The 17,888-nt window shown below is 42.2% G+C and overlaps 1 protein-coding gene across 1 annotated transcript in view; it reads right to left on the bottom strand.

The window, feature by feature from the left end:
- The window catches only part of trdn (triadin), a 565,816-nt gene that overhangs the window by 257,535 nt on the left and 290,393 nt on the right, over nucleotides 1-17,888 (bottom strand). The window contains exon 13 of the mRNA XM_078542852.1: nucleotides 5,683-5,727. Coding sequence (XP_078398978.1) covers nucleotides 5,683-5,727 — 45 coding nt within the window. The remainder of the gene's footprint in view (nucleotides 1-5,682; nucleotides 5,728-17,888) is intronic.

Genomic DNA, 17,888 nt, shown 5'->3' with positions numbered 1-17,888 from the left:
CAGAGCTTAGTTCTGATCTGTTGCTTGTGGGATCACTTAGTTCTGTCCATCACTTGCTGCTTATGCTGCTGGCACGCAAGTAGTCCCGTGTTATAGCTTCAACTCATTTTTAGGTATGCCTGGTGCTGCTCCTGGCATGCCCTCCTGCACTCTTCATTGAACCAGGGTTGATCCCCTGGTTTGGTGGTAATGGTAGAGTGGGAGATATGCCGGGTCATGATTGTGTTTGTATACAATTCTGCTGCTGTTGATGGCCCACAGCACCTCATGGGTGCCCACTCTTGAGTTGCTAGATCTGTTCAAAATCTATCCCATTTAGCACAGTGGTAGTGCCACACAACATGACTATATCCTTAATGTGAAGGCAGGACTTTGTCTCCACAATGACTGTGCGGTGGTCACTCCTACCGATACTGTCATGGACAGATCCAGCTGCGGCAGGCAGGTTGGTGAGGATTAGGTTAGGTATGTTTTTCCCTCTTGTTGGTTCCCTCAGCACCTGCCGCAGATTCAGTCTAGCAGTCATGCCATTTGGGACTCGGTCAGCTCGGTCAATAATGGTGCTACCGAGGCACTCTTGGTAATGACATTGAAGTCCCCTACCCAGAGTACATTCTACGCCGTTGCTACCCTCAGTGCTTCCTCCAAGTGGTGATCAACATGGAGGAGCACTGATTCATCAGCTGAGGGAGGACAGTACGTGGTAATCAGCAAAAGTTTTCCTTGCCATTGTTTGACCTGATGCCATGACACTTCATGATGCTGAGGACTCCCAGGGCAACTCCCTTCCGACTGTATACCACTGTGCTGCCACCTCTGCTGGGCTTGTCCTGCTGGTGGGACAGGGCATACCCAGGAATGGTGATGGTGGTGTGTGGGACATTATCTGTAAGGTATGATTCCATGAGGCTATTGCTTGACTAGTCTGTGAGACAGCTCCCACAATTTTGGCACTAGTCCCCAGATGTTAGTATGGATGATTTTGCAGGGCTGACAGGGCTGTGTCTGCTGTTTCCTAGGTCGATGCCAGGTGGCCATCCAGTTTCATTCCTTTTTTGTGACTTTGTAGCGGTTTGATACTGAGTGGCTTGCTAGGCCACTTCAGGAGTCAACCACTGAAGATTGTAGCAAATGCTTCAGCCTTATCTTTTGCACTGATGTGTTGGGCTCCTCCATCATTGAGGATGGGCATATCTGTGGAGCCTCCTCCTCCAGTGAGTTGATTAATTGTCCACCACCATTCACGACTGGATGTGGCAGGACTGCAGAGCTTAGTTCTGATCTGTTGCTTGTGGGATCACTTGCTTAGTTCTGTCCATCATTTGCTGCTTAAGCTGCTGGCACATTGCTGTGGGTCTGGAGTCACAAGTAGGCCAGGCCAGGTAAGGATGATGGATTTCCTTCCCTAAACGATATTCGTGAACCAGGTGGGTTTTCACAACAATCGACAATGGTTTCATCGTCATCATCAGACTTTTAATTCCAGATTTTTATTGAATGTGAATTCCGAATTCCGAATAATTGAGCAAAGTTCAGGCCACAGCTAATTATTACTGTCACCGGATGTGCCAGTCAATCAGCCTCACAGTAGCTGAGAGTGTCTGTGCAGCAGATACCACAACTCTGCATCTAGTTCTTTAATGATCAGTGTATGTATGTGTTTCCAGGCTGAGCAACATAGATGTTGGAATCTTAATAGATGAAGCCAATCAGGATATGCTGGCTGTTAATCACCTAAGCATTTTTTCATATGATGTACTGTAATTGGTAACTTCTGTGGAAGCATTCATCAACATAGCTAGTCAAACATTGGCTGATATTAGTGGTGGCATCAGGATTTTTGGCCCAGCGTCCTTTAGGAATGAAAGTCTTTACATGTGAATTATATTAGAATATATAGCACTAACCGGCTGTTTGGGCCAACTAGTCTGCGCTAGGTGTTTATATTCCACGTGAGTCTCCTTCCATTCCATCTGCCTCATCTGAGCCTTTCAGCATATCTTTCTATCCCCTTTCTTCTCATGTATCCATTCATTTCCTTTTAAAACCATCCAAGCTATTTGCCTCAACCACTGTTTGTGCAACTTGCAAGTTGCATATTTTAAACACTGTCTGAGTAAAGAAATGTCTCCTTCTATTCCTGTTGGATTTATTAGTAACTATTGTGTATCTATGGCCTCTATTTTTTAATTCTCCCACAGGTGGAAACATTCTCTTCACATTGACCTTAATCAACCCATTCATAATTTTAAAGAGAAAAAAATCCTGTTCAATCTTCCCAAAAGCTGTAATCTCTCAATTTTGCTACCAGATTTTTTTTTGCACTTTCTACATACTTCTATGTAATTTTTAATTGTATTGAGACCAGAACTGTGAACAGCATTCTAAGTGTGGCCAGACTAGGGCCCTATACAAGTTTCAATGCTTTTGAATTCTATGCCCCTAGAAATAAATCCCAGTGCTTTGCTGACCTGTGATGTTGCTTTTAATGATTAGTTCAATTGTATCCATAGGTATCTTTAGATGATACCTTTGGATGATGAGAAGAGGGTGTCAGGCTTTGGAGGCTAGGTGAGGAATCACAAAGGTAGGGGAACATCTTGAGGGCAGAGGGGTGTCTCCAATGGGCACAGGGCACCTTCCAAAGGAGGTATTCCCTCCACTTTCTTCCTGCCTTTTCACCTGAGGTGATGAAGTGGCAGGCTGGCCTCCTTCATTCCACCTTCCCCCGCCTCATGTATCATTGTAGTGGGGGTGGAAACATGCCCTAACTGACCATTAACTGGCCACTTAAAGGACGTCAATAGGCCTAAGGGCAGGCAGGTTGGCTGATGCTTTAACTGCCCACTCAATTATGGTGGGAGGGAAGGCGGTAGGCTAGCCACCTGTCCTATTTTATGTGTCTGCCCCCGCCTGTAAATACACTGGTTGGGGGGGGCTGTAAAACTCCCCCCAAGAACACAAGAACATAAGAAGTAGGAGCTGCAGTAAACAATTTGTCCCTTTGAGTCTGCACCGCCATTCAACAACATCATAGTGGTTATTCTACCTCAGCTCCACCTTCCTGCACTATCCCCATATTCCTTAATTTCCTTAGTACCCAAAAATGGCATTGGGGGTAAATAAAATGTGAACAATTTGTATAATAGTTTATGAGAACCTAGGTGCCAAAGGGAGAGAAATTGAGAAAACCGTGAAGAAATGTCTGAAGTACACCTATCTTAACATTACTGTATCCTTTCAATGTCCTTCAAAGTCTTTCAATGTCTAGTAACCCTGGATGCTCATTTCACATGCATAATGATTACGAATCAACACCCTGCACAGAAGAGCCAAAGGCAAGGTTTGTGATTTCAAACTATTTATTGGGGCTAATTTTCTAGTCTCTAGCATCCCAAGTGAGTCAGTTCCTGGGGCATTACAGAGAAGCAAGAGAGGTTGACATGCTCCACCAAGTTATCTGCTGCTTTTGCACATGACATGCATTTCCTGGGACATAAGGAATGATAATGGGAAGTTCCCTCCTGAAACAGGCAGGAGCTTTCAAATGACATTGAAATAACACACAGGTAACATAATAATAGCTTCCATGCCATTTCCAGTATTAATACTGTATAAATCCCTAGTTAGGGATGCCAATAGAAACTGGGCATTAGGCAATACAAGGGTACTTGAGATCGCAGGAGCATGAATGTGGAATCATGACCAAGGCTATCAAGGATTTTCACGAGTAGTACTAGTTGTCAAGAGGCATTAGGGCCAATTCCCCTCCTGTTTCTACCTGAGTTTCAGTCAGGTCAAATGCACTTAGGGACGATGAGCCCATCCCAGTCAGCTGCTGGCCCCTGCAAAGTCACAGACCTGAAATGAATCTCTGTTGCTCTCTTCACAAATGCTGCCTGAACTTCTGAGTATTTCTAACATTTTCTGTTTATATTTCTAAAAAATATTCATCCTGAAAGAATTTGAACATATCCATATTTGCAGATTCAGACCATTACCATGTCCCCAACAATGTCCTGGGAATATGATAGAAAGTCTGTAATTTTTCAGGGTCATCATATCCCATGACACTGAAGAATTCATCGATGCTTGTTATCACTGTTTGAGATGGGCAAACCAGTGGGGCCAAAAATAGCCCAATAAGTTGGCCACTGAATGACAATTAGCCTAACTTCAGAAAGATCCACTGGGTTCAGGGCTGAGAGAAATGACTGAGTATAAAGGCTGCCTCTGATTCATTGGGATTTTCAGCAGATCAGACACTCAGCCCCTGGCATTTTGGCATTTTTTATTACTTCAACAAGTTCATATGATGCTTCATAACTGAACGTAAGCTGGCAAAGCACGAAGCATTCTGAGAAATGGGATGACACCCTCTCTGGAAGCTCCTGGGCTGCAATGTCAGGTAATTGGGGAGCATGACTGGTGCTTCATTACACAAGCAATACATGCCTGCACCTTTTAGAGGCACCCGTGTTCCATCCCTTGGGGAATGCTACAAAAATCCCAGGACAATACAGAATGGGGCAGAGAATTTTCTCCCAGGTGCGCGAAAGAGCACAGAAATCAATTTTTAAAATTTTAATAAAGAAAAGAAATTTTTTTAAGACATGGCCCATCATGTGACAGTGTCACATGAGCTGGGACATGTCAATGAATTTCATTAAGAATTTTTATTAAACTTTAAAAACCTTCATGAAACCTCATCCCACCCGTCGATGAGGTCTGCTTGGACTCTTCGCCTGCCCGCCTTATGGTTGGAGAGGTAGCTCATTTAATTATTTTAATTGGTTTTTAAATGGCCTTAATAGGCCTTTGACGGTTAGGCGGGCACGCAGCCGAACCCGCTGTGTGCCCGCCGAACTGAGGATCTGAATGACGCGTGGTGATGTCGGGACGCATGCCTGACGTCACCATGCAGCATTTTACATGTCGGAGAGCCCAGCCCCGCTCGCCAACCCAAAGACTCTTGCCCTGGTGTAACTCAATACCATTTCCACAACCTTTTTTTTGGGAAATAGCTGTTCCCTAGTGAAAGTTTTAGGAAAATCAGCTCCTATATATTCCACCAATTCATTCAATATTATATTTTCCTGCAATGACATATGGCAAGAACCCTAATAAATTGATCTGGTCCACTTGTACACCCGCATTGGAAACTAATTCCCAATTCGTGTATTTATTTAAGTAGAGATGGTATTTTCTAAGAACATCTTCACTGATTAAGCTTGCCTCTACTTCAGTGAACAGTTTGTGAGAGTCCTTTATATGTGGGAAATAATTTTGGTGAAAAATTTTAAATTTGTGAAATGCAAACAAAGATGAGGAAATATGAGGAAAATGGCTAATTACGTGACCCAAATTATGATCAAACTTGTCACCTGTCTCCGGCACTGAACTCAATCATTGATTAGAAATGTTCACTGCTCCTTATAACTGATTTAACACTTATGACATTGAATAGAGAAATTAATTACCTCATGTTTTGGTCCAGCTATCTTGAAATCAAAAAAAAATTGAAATTTTGAGGCATCCATGGCACCTGGACACTGACATGAATCACTCTGAAGGACCCCTGTAAATTTCTTAATTGAAATTATACCAAAAAGACTTTCAGATGAAGAGCATCATTTAAAATCAAAATTAATTCTGTTTTATTTACTGGAGTGAAATACTTACTTTTAATCGCTTTGGTTTCGGTAGCAGTGACAGCATCTTTCTTTTCTGTAAGAATGCAAAAAGTAAATGTTATTTTGCTGGTAAGAAGGCAGTGTTTACATATGGTACAAAAGCAGCAAGAACAATGTGGCCAGTGCTGGATCTTTAACTTCACGGAATCATCAAATCATTACTGCTTGGAAGGAGGCCATTCAGCCCATTGAGCTATGGACAGAATCGGTATAGCAATACAATCAGTCTCATTTCCCTGGTCCATCCCGATAGCCTTGTGAATTTCTTTCCCTCAAGTGTCAATCCAATTTCCTGTTGAAATGATTCATTGTCTCTGCTTACACCACCATAGGCAGTGAATTCCAAGTTATTACCACTCGCTGGATTAAAACATTATTCCTCATATCTCCTCTGCATCTCTTGTCCAAAACCTTAAATCTGTGTCCCCTAGTCCTTGTAACATCAGTTAAAGGGAACAGCTTTTCTTTGTCTACTCTATCTCTGTCATCATGTTGTACACCTCTATCAACTATCCCCTCAATCTCCTTTGCTCCAACGAGAACAACCTCAGCTTCTCCACCCTCACTTTACAGCTAAAATCCCTGATACCTGAAACCATTGCTAAATCTCCTCTGCACCCTCTCAAAGACTCTCACATCCTACCTAAAGTGTGGTGACCAGAGCTGGACACAATCCTCTGTGGCCTACCAGAGATCTATAAAAGAATCAGCACAACTTCCCTGCTTTCGTACTTAATTCCTCTAATTATGAAGCCTGAAATCCCATATCCTTTTCTATATATTATCTCAATATGTCCTAGCTGCCACCTCCAAGGATTTATGCACATGAATCCCCAGGTCATCTTTCTCTGTAAACTCATTAGAATTGTGTAATTTAGTCTATGTTGCTTCTCCCTATTCCTTCTACCAAAATTACACCACTTCACACTTCTCTGTATTCTAGCCTATCAATGTGCTGTTTTAGTCAATTGGTATCATCCTCACTGTCTGCCACACCTCCAAGTTTGGTATTATTGTCAAATATTGAAATTTTACTCTGTATTCTAATAACCAAGTCATTTATATATATCAAAAGTAGTGGTTCTAGCATTGACCCATGGGGAACACAACTATCACCCTCTTTTCTGAGTAACAAGCATTTACCACAACTCACTGTTTTCTGTCCTTAAGCCAATTTTTTTACTCAAGCTGACACTCTCCTATTCCTTGAGCCTTAATTTTGGTAACCAACCTTTTAAGTGGTACTTCGTCAAATGCTTTCTTAAAATTGGGACTAGATGTTTGCAGAGTCTTGGAGGCTCTGGGTATCTTCCAAAATGGTGGGTGGGACCAGGATCCAGAAGTTTGTTTTTCTCAATTTCAGTTTTTCCTTTGTTCACTTATTTGATTTATTTTGGTACATTGTGATCCTGAGCTACTTTCCTCTACCTCACTGGCAAGATCCATCAAGTAAGCTTAATAAAATCCTACTTCCAACATTTTTCTACCATGTGTCACACCTCTTTTAAAGTCATTTCAGTGAATGAAAGCAAGAAACAAGCATCAGTTTAAACATGTTCCAGTAGAGAAAATGTCTAATTCCTGGTGAAGTTTGTGTCTAATTCTGATCCTCTGAACACAGCTGTGTTTCACTGGGTCATTTATCCAAGATGTGACTATCTAATGCTTGATACACTGCTGAAGGGGGCGGACCCATTTTACATAATTCAAAATAATGGCATTTATTGCCCTTGCTTCTCAGTATTATGAAATCACTCTGCTATTAGCTTAAAATTTGGACTTAGCCTTTCCAAAGATCCAAATTAACTCAAATATCATTCCTGCCCTTCTACCTACTCAGCAGATCAGTTGTTTGAAAAGTATTGTCTAAAGAGCCTTCACGAGTTGCTGCAGTGCATCTTTGGTACATAATACTGCAGCTGTGCGCTGGTGATAGAGGGAGTGAACGCTTAAGGTAGTGGATAGGGTGCCAATCAAGTGGGCTGCTTTGTCCACGATGGTGTTGAGCTTCTTAACTGTTGGAGCTGCACTCATCCAGGCAAGTGAGAGTATTCCATCACACCCCTGACTTGTGCCTAAACATGGTGGACAGCCTTTGGGAGGTGAGTTACTTGCTGCAGAATTGCCAGCCTCTGACCTGCTCTTGTAGCTCTAGCATTTATATAGCTGTTCCAGTTACATTTCTGGTCAATGGTAACCCCCAGGATGTTGATGGCGGATGATTCAGCGATGGTAATGTCATTGAATCTCAAGGGAGGATAGTTGGATTCTCTCTCATTAAAGATGGTCATTGCCTGGCACTTGTGTGACACAAATGTTACTAGCTATTTAATCGGCTCAAGCCTGAGTGTTGCCCAGGTCTTTTTGCATGTGGGCTTTGACAGCTTCTGTATCTGAGGTGTTGTGAATGGCACTGAATACTGTGCAATCATCAGTGAACATCCCCACTTTTGACCTTATGATGGAGAGATGAAGCAGCTGGAGGTGGTTGGACCTCGGACACTACCCTGAGAAATTCCCGCAGTGAGGTCCTGGAGCTGAGATAATTGGCCTTGAAAACCACGACCATCTTCCTTTGTGCTGGGATTGATTTCAATCAGTATAGAGTTTTTCTACAATGGTTATTGACTTCAATTTTGTTAGGGCTCCTTGATGCCACATCCGGTCAAAAGCTACTTTCATGTCAAGGGCCTTCACTCTCACCTCACCTCTTAAATTCTGCTCTTTTGTCTATGTATGAACCAAAGCTGTAATGAGCTTTGGTGCCAAGTGGCCCTGGTGTAACCCAACAGTAAGGAGACAATTGCTGAGTAAGTTCTGCTTGATAGAATCACAGAACCATAGAATTGTTACAGTGGAGGAGGGGACCATTCGGCCCATCATGTCTGCACTGAATGAGCAATTCAGTTAGTGCCATTCTCCTACCTTCTTCCCGTAACTCTGTATATTCTTCCTTTTCAGGTAACAGTCTAATAACCTGCCTCCACTACACTCTCAGGCAGTACATTCCACACCTTAACTATTCGCTGCATGAAAAAGTTTTTCTCATATTGCTTTTGCTTCTTTTACCAATTACTTTAAATGTGTGCTCTCTCGTTCTCGATCCTTTCACAAATGGGAACAGTTTTCCCTATCTACTCTGTCCAGAATCTTCATGATTTTATATACCTCTATCAAATCTCCTCCCAGCCATCTTTTCTCCAAGGAAAACAGTCCAAACTTCTCCAATCTATCTATGTAGCTGAAGTTCTTCATCCCTAGAACCATTCCCATTAATTTTTTTGCATTCTCTCCAGTGCCTTCACGTCCTTCCTGAAATGTGGCACCCAGAACTGGACACAGTACTCCAGCTGAGGCCGAACCAGTGTCTTATAGAAATGCAACATAACCTCCTTGCTCTTGTACACTATTCCCCTTTTAATAAGGCCTAGAATATTGTATGCTTTATTAACCATGCTCTCAATCTGCCACCTTCAATGACTTATGCACATATACACCCAGGTCCCTATGCTCATGCACCCCCTTTAGAGTTGTACCCCATATATTGTACTGTCTCTCCATGTCCTTCCTACCAAAATGGATCACTTCATATTTCTCCACATTGAACTTCATCTGGCACCCGTCTGCCCAGTCCACCAACTTGTCTATGTCCTTTTGAAGTTCTACACTTTCCTAATCACAGTTCACAATGCTTCCAAGTTTTGGATCATCCGCAAACTTTGAAATTGTGCCTGGTCTAGGTCATTAATATGCATCAAGAAAAGCAAGGGTCCCAACAGTGACCCCTGGAAAATTCCAGTACAAAACCTCCTTCAGTCCAAAAATCATCCAGTAACCACTACTCTCTGTTTACTGTCACTCAGCCAATTCTATATCCAGGATGCTCCTTTCCCTTACTGTCCATGAGCTATCACTTTGCTCACAGGTCTGTTGTGCGGCACCGTATCAAACAGCTTTTGGAAGGCCATGTACACCACATCAACAGCATTACCCTCAACCCTCTCTGTTACCTCTTCAAAAAATTCCAGCAAGTTGGTTAAACATGATTTTCCTTAAGAAACCCATGCTAACTTTCTAGGATTATCCTGCATTTGTCCATGTGACTATTAATTTTGTCCCAAATCATTGTTTCTAGAAGGTTCCCCACCCCAGAAGTTAAATGACTCACCTATAGTTGCTCAGCTTATCCTTACACACTTTTTTGAACAAAGGGTGTAACATTTGCAATTCTCCAGTCACCTGGCACCACTGAAAAATGATGATTGGCGCCTTTGCAATTTCCACTGTCACTTCCCTCATTATCCTTGGATGCATCTCATCCAGTCCTGGTGCACTTTAAGTACAGAAAGCCTATCCAATGCCTACTCCTTATCAATCTTAAACCATTCTAGTGTCTAAATTACCTCTTCTTTCACCATTACCTGGGTAGCATCTTCTTCTTCAGTAAAGACAGATGCAGTGTATTCATTTAATAACTCAGTTATGCCCTCTGCATCCATGTGTAAATCCCCTTTTTTGTCCCTCATCTGCCCGAAATATCCTTTTACCAACCTTTTACTATTTGATGTGGAGAATAAAGTGTTAATACAATTACTATGTGCTGTAAAGTGAATTATACTTATGAAAGCTGTTTCTCTTGCTGTATTTTTCAACCACAGCCCTTGGCCTACAAATCTGCATTTTGTTTTTCTATATATGTATAGAGGTGAAGTTACTGTAGCCGATAAGCCCAAATGGTTTTTCTGTTTTTTTAATCTTTCGTACTGCCCCACTAGCCTGCTTGTCTGTGAGAACATGATAGGTTTCCCAGGAACACATGAAGGCCATTTACAGACAAAACACGCTTGGGCATGCGGCCAGCAGAAGCTGTATTGTGTATAATGTGTGTCACAATAATTGCTTTTTGAGATGTTTCGGTTCACTAAAGCATTCCCCTGCTTGCTTGTAATAAAATTTCTTACTTTCAGCTCACTCCAGATTCTGAGTGGTTTTTGTTCCACAACACTATTTGTACGCCTATAGAAGAATTTGGGAATCCCTTTGATGTGGGCTGCCAGTCTCTTTTCATACTCCCTCTTTGAATCTCGTATTTGCTTTTTCACGTCCCCTCTGAACCTTCTATATTCAGCCTGGTTCTCAATTGTATTTTCTACCTGACATTTGTCATAAGCACACTTTTCTTCTTTATCTTAATTTCCATCTCTTAAGCACCATCAACAACACCTTCCTTCACTCTGCTGATGATCGAGATGATACTGATGGGTGGTAATTGGCCGGATTGAATTATTCCTGCTTGTTGTGGACAGGATACACCTGGACAATTTTGCACAATGTTGAGTCAATGCCCGCGTTGCTGCTGTACTAGAACAGCTTGGCTAGGGGTGCAACTAGTTCTAGTGCATAAGTCTTCGGTACTAAAGCTGGGATGTTGTCGGGGCCATTCGTCTGTCCAGTGCATTCAGTCATTTCTTGTCATCATGTCGAGTGAATCAAATTAGCTGAAAGTTGGTATCTGTGATGGTGGGGGTCCTCAGGAGGAGGCCAAGATAAATTATCCACACAACAATTCTGACTGGAGATGGTTGCAAATGCTTCAGCCAGAGGAATTTAGATTTAATTGATCAATATATCTGGAATAAAAAAATAGTTTCAGTAAGGATGACTATGAAACTACTAGATGGGTGTAAAAACCTATTTGGTTCTCTAATGTTGTTCAGGAAAGGAAATCTGCCATCCTTCCCCAGACTGGCCTGCATGGGCCTCCAGACCCATAGCAAGGTGGTTGACTCTTAACCATCCAGTTTTATTTTTATTCAACATTTCTGTAGCGATGTGGTACATCTGGGCAGCTAGCTAAGCCATTTCAGAAGGCAGTTAAGAGTCAACCACATTGTTGTGGGTTTGGAGTCACATGTTAGCCAGACCGAATAAGAAATTCAGTTTTCCTTCCCTGACGGGCGTTAGTAAACCAAATGTTTTTTTTCCCCATGATACACCTGGTCATTTCAGGATCATCGTTACTGAGGTAGCTTTTTTTAATTTCAGATTTATTGATGAATTTGAATTCTTCTGGCTGCTCCAGCAGGATTAGAACTCATGTCTCTAGGGGATTAGTTCAGAGGTCTGGATTACTAGTCCAGCAACATTACCACTGTGCTACCATTCCTGGGGTTCTTCAGAACAGTATCAAAGGCTCAGCTTTCTTCAGATGCTTCATCTTATGGTCAGAAGTGAGGATGTTTGTTGATTGCACAGCGTTTAGCTCTATTTGCAATTTTTCAGATAATGAATCTTTTCATGCCCAAATGTGGTAAGGCCTGGACAATGTCCAAGTTGGCACTGATAACTGGCAAGTAATATTTGCATCACACAAATTCTAGGCAATGACCATTTCCAACAAGAGTCTAACCTGTTTACTTTGGCATTTAATAACATTGCCATCTTCAAATCCTCCAACATCAACATTTTGGTGTTCACCATTGACAAGAAACTCAACTGGACCAGCCACATAAATTCTGCAACTGCTAGAGTAGATTAGAGGTTGAATAATCTGCACAAGTAACTCACTTCCTGATGCCCAAAATCCTTTCCATCATCTATGTGAGGTGCTTAGGACTAGAAACAGCCAGGGGCATATCAGAATTAAACGTGCACCAGCATCATGGCTTCTTTTATTAAATAGCTTCTTCAGATGCTGCTTCTGCTAATACATTACATCCCTCCCCTTCATAGTAACCATGTTTCAATAATTTGACTCCAAAATGTAAATTATACACTTAAGCATAACTTGAATATTCAACCTATTACATATTCTAACTCTTACATTAATTTAACAATGCACTCAGCTAGGCTCAATTAGATGAAAGATTTGTTCACCAACTGAAAATAGTTCACTACATCACATTGGCATTTAAGTATGGTGGATGCCTTCTTTCACGAGTAGGTTGTGGTCTATTGTCAGATGTGGTCTCATTTAAATCATGTCCTTCATCTGAGATATCGATGTCAGAATTGGAGTCAATGCTTACGATTGGTGTTTTCTGTGCTTTGAAGAATGACAGGTTTCATATGATGATTTGAACTTGGCAATGATCATTGATCCTTTTGTGTTGATCACAACAAATTGTTGGATGTTATTAGTTTTTTTGCTTTCCAACATGACCATCATGTTTCACAAGCACTTTATTTCCTGACTTTAATAGCGTAGCTCTGGATTTCATGTTTTGATGTGCATTTACTCACATTCAATCCTTGTATTCTCAATTGCATTTTCGTAAATGTTGATCATTAGTTCCACAGAGTAGCTCAGGAAGACGTGTGTATGTAGGATGTGCAAAGATGAGTCTATAAGGAGGCTTTCCAGTCATTGAGTGAGGAGTCACATTGTAATTGTGAAGAAAGCAATACAGCTCTTGCTTCAATGCCCAAGTGAGTGGATGTTTTGCTATGTGGATTGTTAAACAAGCGTGCTAGTGGTCTATGGTTATGACTTCAAACTCACTTCCATACAAGTAGAGATGAAAATGTAAGATACCCCATGTGATTGTGATCACTTCCCCTTCTGTTTGTGAATAACAATGCCTATGGGTATTAGCAATCAGCCATCGCAACAATTGATAGGTTCCCTGCCTTGTATTTTTGCACGAGAACTTCACCCAAGCCAACTGGGCTTGCATCCATGACTAGCTGGGTGGTTTTCTCAAGAGTCGAAATAGGCATTTGTGTAAATTGCTGCCAATCATCATTTGATAAGGTGTACAGTCTGTTTGTGTGATGTAGTCCACTCCCACTTGGTGGTCTCTGTTGTTATATGATGTAGGGAGCAGATGGTGTAGTGAGGTCAGGAATGAAGCGAGTACAGTACATGATGAGTGCTAGCAGACTCCAGACTTCCTGTACCTTTGTCAGATCCACAGGATTTGCAATGGCTTCAAATTTCCATGGATCAGGTGATACTTCTTCATCACTGAACACATTCTGCTTTCAGTGAACAAGCCCTTGCCTTTGTTCAAGTTGAGGTTATATTCTGTAAGATGTTGCAGACATGCATGTAAGCGTGCCTCAAGTTCACTTTCATCTCTGACTGTAGATGAGAATGTCATCACTAATGTTCAGCATGCCTTCAAGTCTTTGAACTGAATCATGTACTGGAATTGACTCCAAAGTTGAGCCTCTTTTATCGAAAAAGTCCAATGTGAGTGCAGAATATAAGATACCTTGATTCTTCTGCAAGCTCAATTTGATATCCTGCATTGAGGTCCAAGTTTAGCGAAGTGTTCAGCACTGTGCACCTCCTCTATGATGTTATCAATTGTCAGTGTCAAGGTCTTCCTCATTGTATGGCTCAGTTTGGTGACTGCATATCAATTCAGATTTTAATCTGGCTTTCACTCTCGGGTTTCTTGATGACTTGTATGGGTGAGACCCAAGGGATAGGCTCACCCCTAACTTTCTCAATAATGTCAAGGTCAATTAGATGTTGAAGTTCCTTCTCAGTCTGCTTTCTTACATGAAACAGTACTTTTCACCATTAATGTACTACTGGGACACATTGGGATCTACATGCAACTTGAACGTTAACACCTTCCAGTTTGCCAAAACCAGTAAAGCAGTCAGCATGCAATTCAGGAATGTTGCTGGTATGTGTAGGAATCACAGAAGTGATGGCAATCATGTGCAGATCTGTTGTTGTGTGGAAATGATAAGCCAATCACATTCTCCAGATATGACATAAAATACCACCTTCATCCTGGTGTCTTTGAATGAGATTGGTGCTTCAAAAGTCCCAAGAATTTTCAGAGGTTTGTCACTGTTGTATGGGAAAATCTTCATGTTCCTGGTTTGCAGAGAATGGGGCAATCCTAAAGATTATTGAATGTTTTGTTTCCCATGAGATTGACAGATGCTCCTGTATCTATGAGAATATCTATGTCCGAGTTGCCAAAGGTTACTGTTACATGTGGCTGATTGCTGTGTCCAAAAAGGAACACAAAAGTGTGTTCAAAAGTATCTGCAACTTAAAATGCTGTTTCCCTGCAAAACTCCCTCAAAAACATTCATACCTTCTTAATTTGCATTTTCCTCGTTGCCAGTGTGAGGCTCTTTTTTTCATTCATTCACAGGATGTGGCTTTGCTGGCTGGGCCAGCATTTATTGCCCAACCCTAATTGCCCTTGAGAAGGTGGTGGTGAGCTGCCTTCTTGAGCCGCTGCAGTCCCCAGGGTGTAGGTACACCCATTGTGCTGTTAGGGAGCGAGTTCCAGGATTTTGACCCAATGACAGTGAAGAAACGGTAATATATTTCCAAGTCAGGATGGTGAGTGACTTGGAGGGGAACATCCAAGTGGTGGTGTTCCCATCTATCTGCTGCCCTTGTCCTTCCAGATGGTAGTGGTCGTAGTTTTGGAAGGTGCCGTCTAAGGAGCATTGGTGAATTCCTGAAGTGCATCTTGTAGATGGTACACACTGCTGCTACAGTGCGTCAGTGGTGGAGGGAGCGAATGGTTGTGGATGTGGTGCCAATCAAGTGGGCTGCTTTGTCCTGGGTGGTGTCAAGCTTCTTGAGTGTTGTGGGAGCTACACTCATCCAGGCAAGTGGAGAGTATTCCTTCATGCTCCTGACTTGTGTCTTGTAGATGGTAGCCAGGCTTTGGGTAGTCAGAAGATGAGTTACTCGTCACAGGATTCCTAGCCTCTGACCTGCTCTTGTAGTCACAGTATTTATATGGCTATTCCAGTTAAGCTTCTGGTCATTGGTAACCCCCAGGGTGTTGATAGTGGGGGCTTCGGTGATGGTAATGCCATTGGATGTCAAGGGGCGATGGTTAGAATTTCTCTTGTTCGGGATGTCATTGCCTGTGCACTTGTGTGGTACAAATGTTACTTGCCACTTGTCAGCCCAAGCCTGGATATTGTCTAGGTCTTGCAACATTTGGACATGGACTACTTCTGTATCTGAAGAGTTGTGAATGATGCTGTACATTGTGCAATCATCAGCAAATTCCCCACTTCTGACCTTATGATGGAAGGAAGGTCATTGATGAAGCAGCTGAAGATGGTTGGGCCCAGGGCACTGACCTAAGGAACTCCTGCAGTGATGTCCTGGAGCTCAGAGTACTGATCTCCAACAACCACAACCATCTTCCTTTTGTGCTAGGTATGACTCCAACTAGTGGAGAGTTTTCCCTCTGATTCCCATTGACTTCAGTTTTGCTAGGTCTCCTTGATGCCACACTCGGTCAAACGCAGCCTTGATGTCAAGGGCAGTCACTCTCACCTCACCTCGGGAGTTCAGCTCTTTTGTCCATGTTTGAACCAAGGCTGTAATGAGTTCAGGAGCTGATTGGTCCTGGCAGAAACCAAACAGGGCATCAGTGAGAAGGTTATTTCTAAGCAAATGTCGCTTGATAGCACTATTGATGACCCCTTCCATTACTTTACTGATGATGGAGGATAGACTGATGGGGTGGTAATTGGCTGGGTTGGATTTATTCTGCTTTTTGCTTACAGGACATACCTGGGCAATTTTCCACATAGCCGGGTAGATGCCAATGTTGTAGCTGTACTGGAACAGCTTGGCTAGGGGCGCAGCAAGTTCTGCAGCGCAAGTCTTTCAGTACTATTGCTGGAATATTATCAGGGCCCTTAGCCTTTAAATTATCCAGTACTTTCAGCCATTTATTGATATCACATGGAGTGAATCGAATTGGCTGAAGGCTGGCATCTGTGATGCTGGGGACCTCCAGAGGAGGCCGAGCTGGATCATCCACTCAGCACTTCTGGCTGAAGATTGTTGCAAATGCTTCAGCCTTATCTTATGCACTGATATGCTAGGCTGCCCCATCATTGAGGATGGGGATATTTGTGGAGCCTCCTCCTCCAGTGAGTTGTTTAATTGTCCACCACCATTCACGAATAGATGTGGCAGGACTGCAGAGCTTAGATCTGATCCATTGGTTGTAGAATCGCTTAGCTCTGTCTATCACTTGCTGCTTATGCTGGTTGGCACGTAAGTGCCAATAGCTTACAGAAACCTGGATAATGATGGAAAAGACACTCAGACAGCTGCAATATCCCCACAGCAGGAGGGTAATAAGAAAATTGTCATGAACTATCATGAATCATTGCAAGTAAAAGCCTGCTATTAAAATCTATCACCATCAAAAAATAGTGCAGTAAGAGATTCTCAACATTTGGCACTGTCATTTGTTGCTGGAGGAAGATAATTACCACCGATTTTGTTTCTATCTACAATTAATATTAAGCAATGTTTTCAGTGCATACCATTATTTTTCAACCGTAAGTTTTGCTCTGATTGTTGCAATATGATAGGTCATTCAATAGCAGTGATATGAATAGTTTGCAAACTCCTAAAGGCCATTAGCTAAATGTATGTAACTGAAGTTGCTTTTAAGAAACTCCTTTAAATGTTATATCTCAATAAATTATAAATTATGCATTTATATTACAAATTTTCTTTAGATTCCTATTTCTATTTTAAGTCACACTGTACAGATGGACAGACTTCACTTGATTCAGATTGGTTCCAATGTCTGAAAATAATTTAATGGGAAGGTGGGGGAAGGTTTAACCTTATTGTCAGGGGGAAGGGCTAATGGAACAGAATTAGTTGGGAAATAAAGAATGATCGAGTTAGAAAGGATACTGAAATTCAATATGATACAGAGGAGGGCTGGGAGGTCTCATAACATTTTATATTAAACCTTCTTTGCTGAGTATTTGGCTGATCTGAGTCTCTGCACCTTCTTAATGGCCTTGACATCCTCCCTAAAGTAGGGCAACCAAAAATATACTGGGGGAAGAACTTTTTCCTCATTGGGTGGGTGCATGCTCGACCCGAACGAGAGTAAAATAGTGTGCGATGACGTCCGGCGAGCTTCCCGACGTCATCATGCACTCTCAGAATATTTCACTTGGCGGGTGGACACAAGAGGCAGCAGCGCATTCGCCAACAACTAAGCGGCCTATTAAGGCCCTTAGTCAATTAAATAAATCGAATTTTTCACTGCCCATCCAACTGTTCGGTTGGTGGGTGGGCAAATAGGCCAAACGGCCTTTGCATTTTTGGCCAAACCTCATCCACGGGCAGGATGAGGTTTTGGCCAGTGATTAATAAAAAAAAACTTTTAAAACTCATATTTAACATGTCCCTGCTCATGTAACGGAGCTACATGA

This window comes from Cetorhinus maximus, chromosome 5, assembly GCF_964194155.1.
Source record: "Cetorhinus maximus chromosome 5, sCetMax3.hap1.1, whole genome shotgun sequence".
Classification (NCBI taxonomy): Eukaryota; Metazoa; Chordata; class Chondrichthyes; order Lamniformes; family Cetorhinidae; genus Cetorhinus; species Cetorhinus maximus.
The sequence above is the reverse complement of the archived record's forward strand: the minus strand, read 5'-3'. Positions and strand labels throughout refer to the sequence as shown.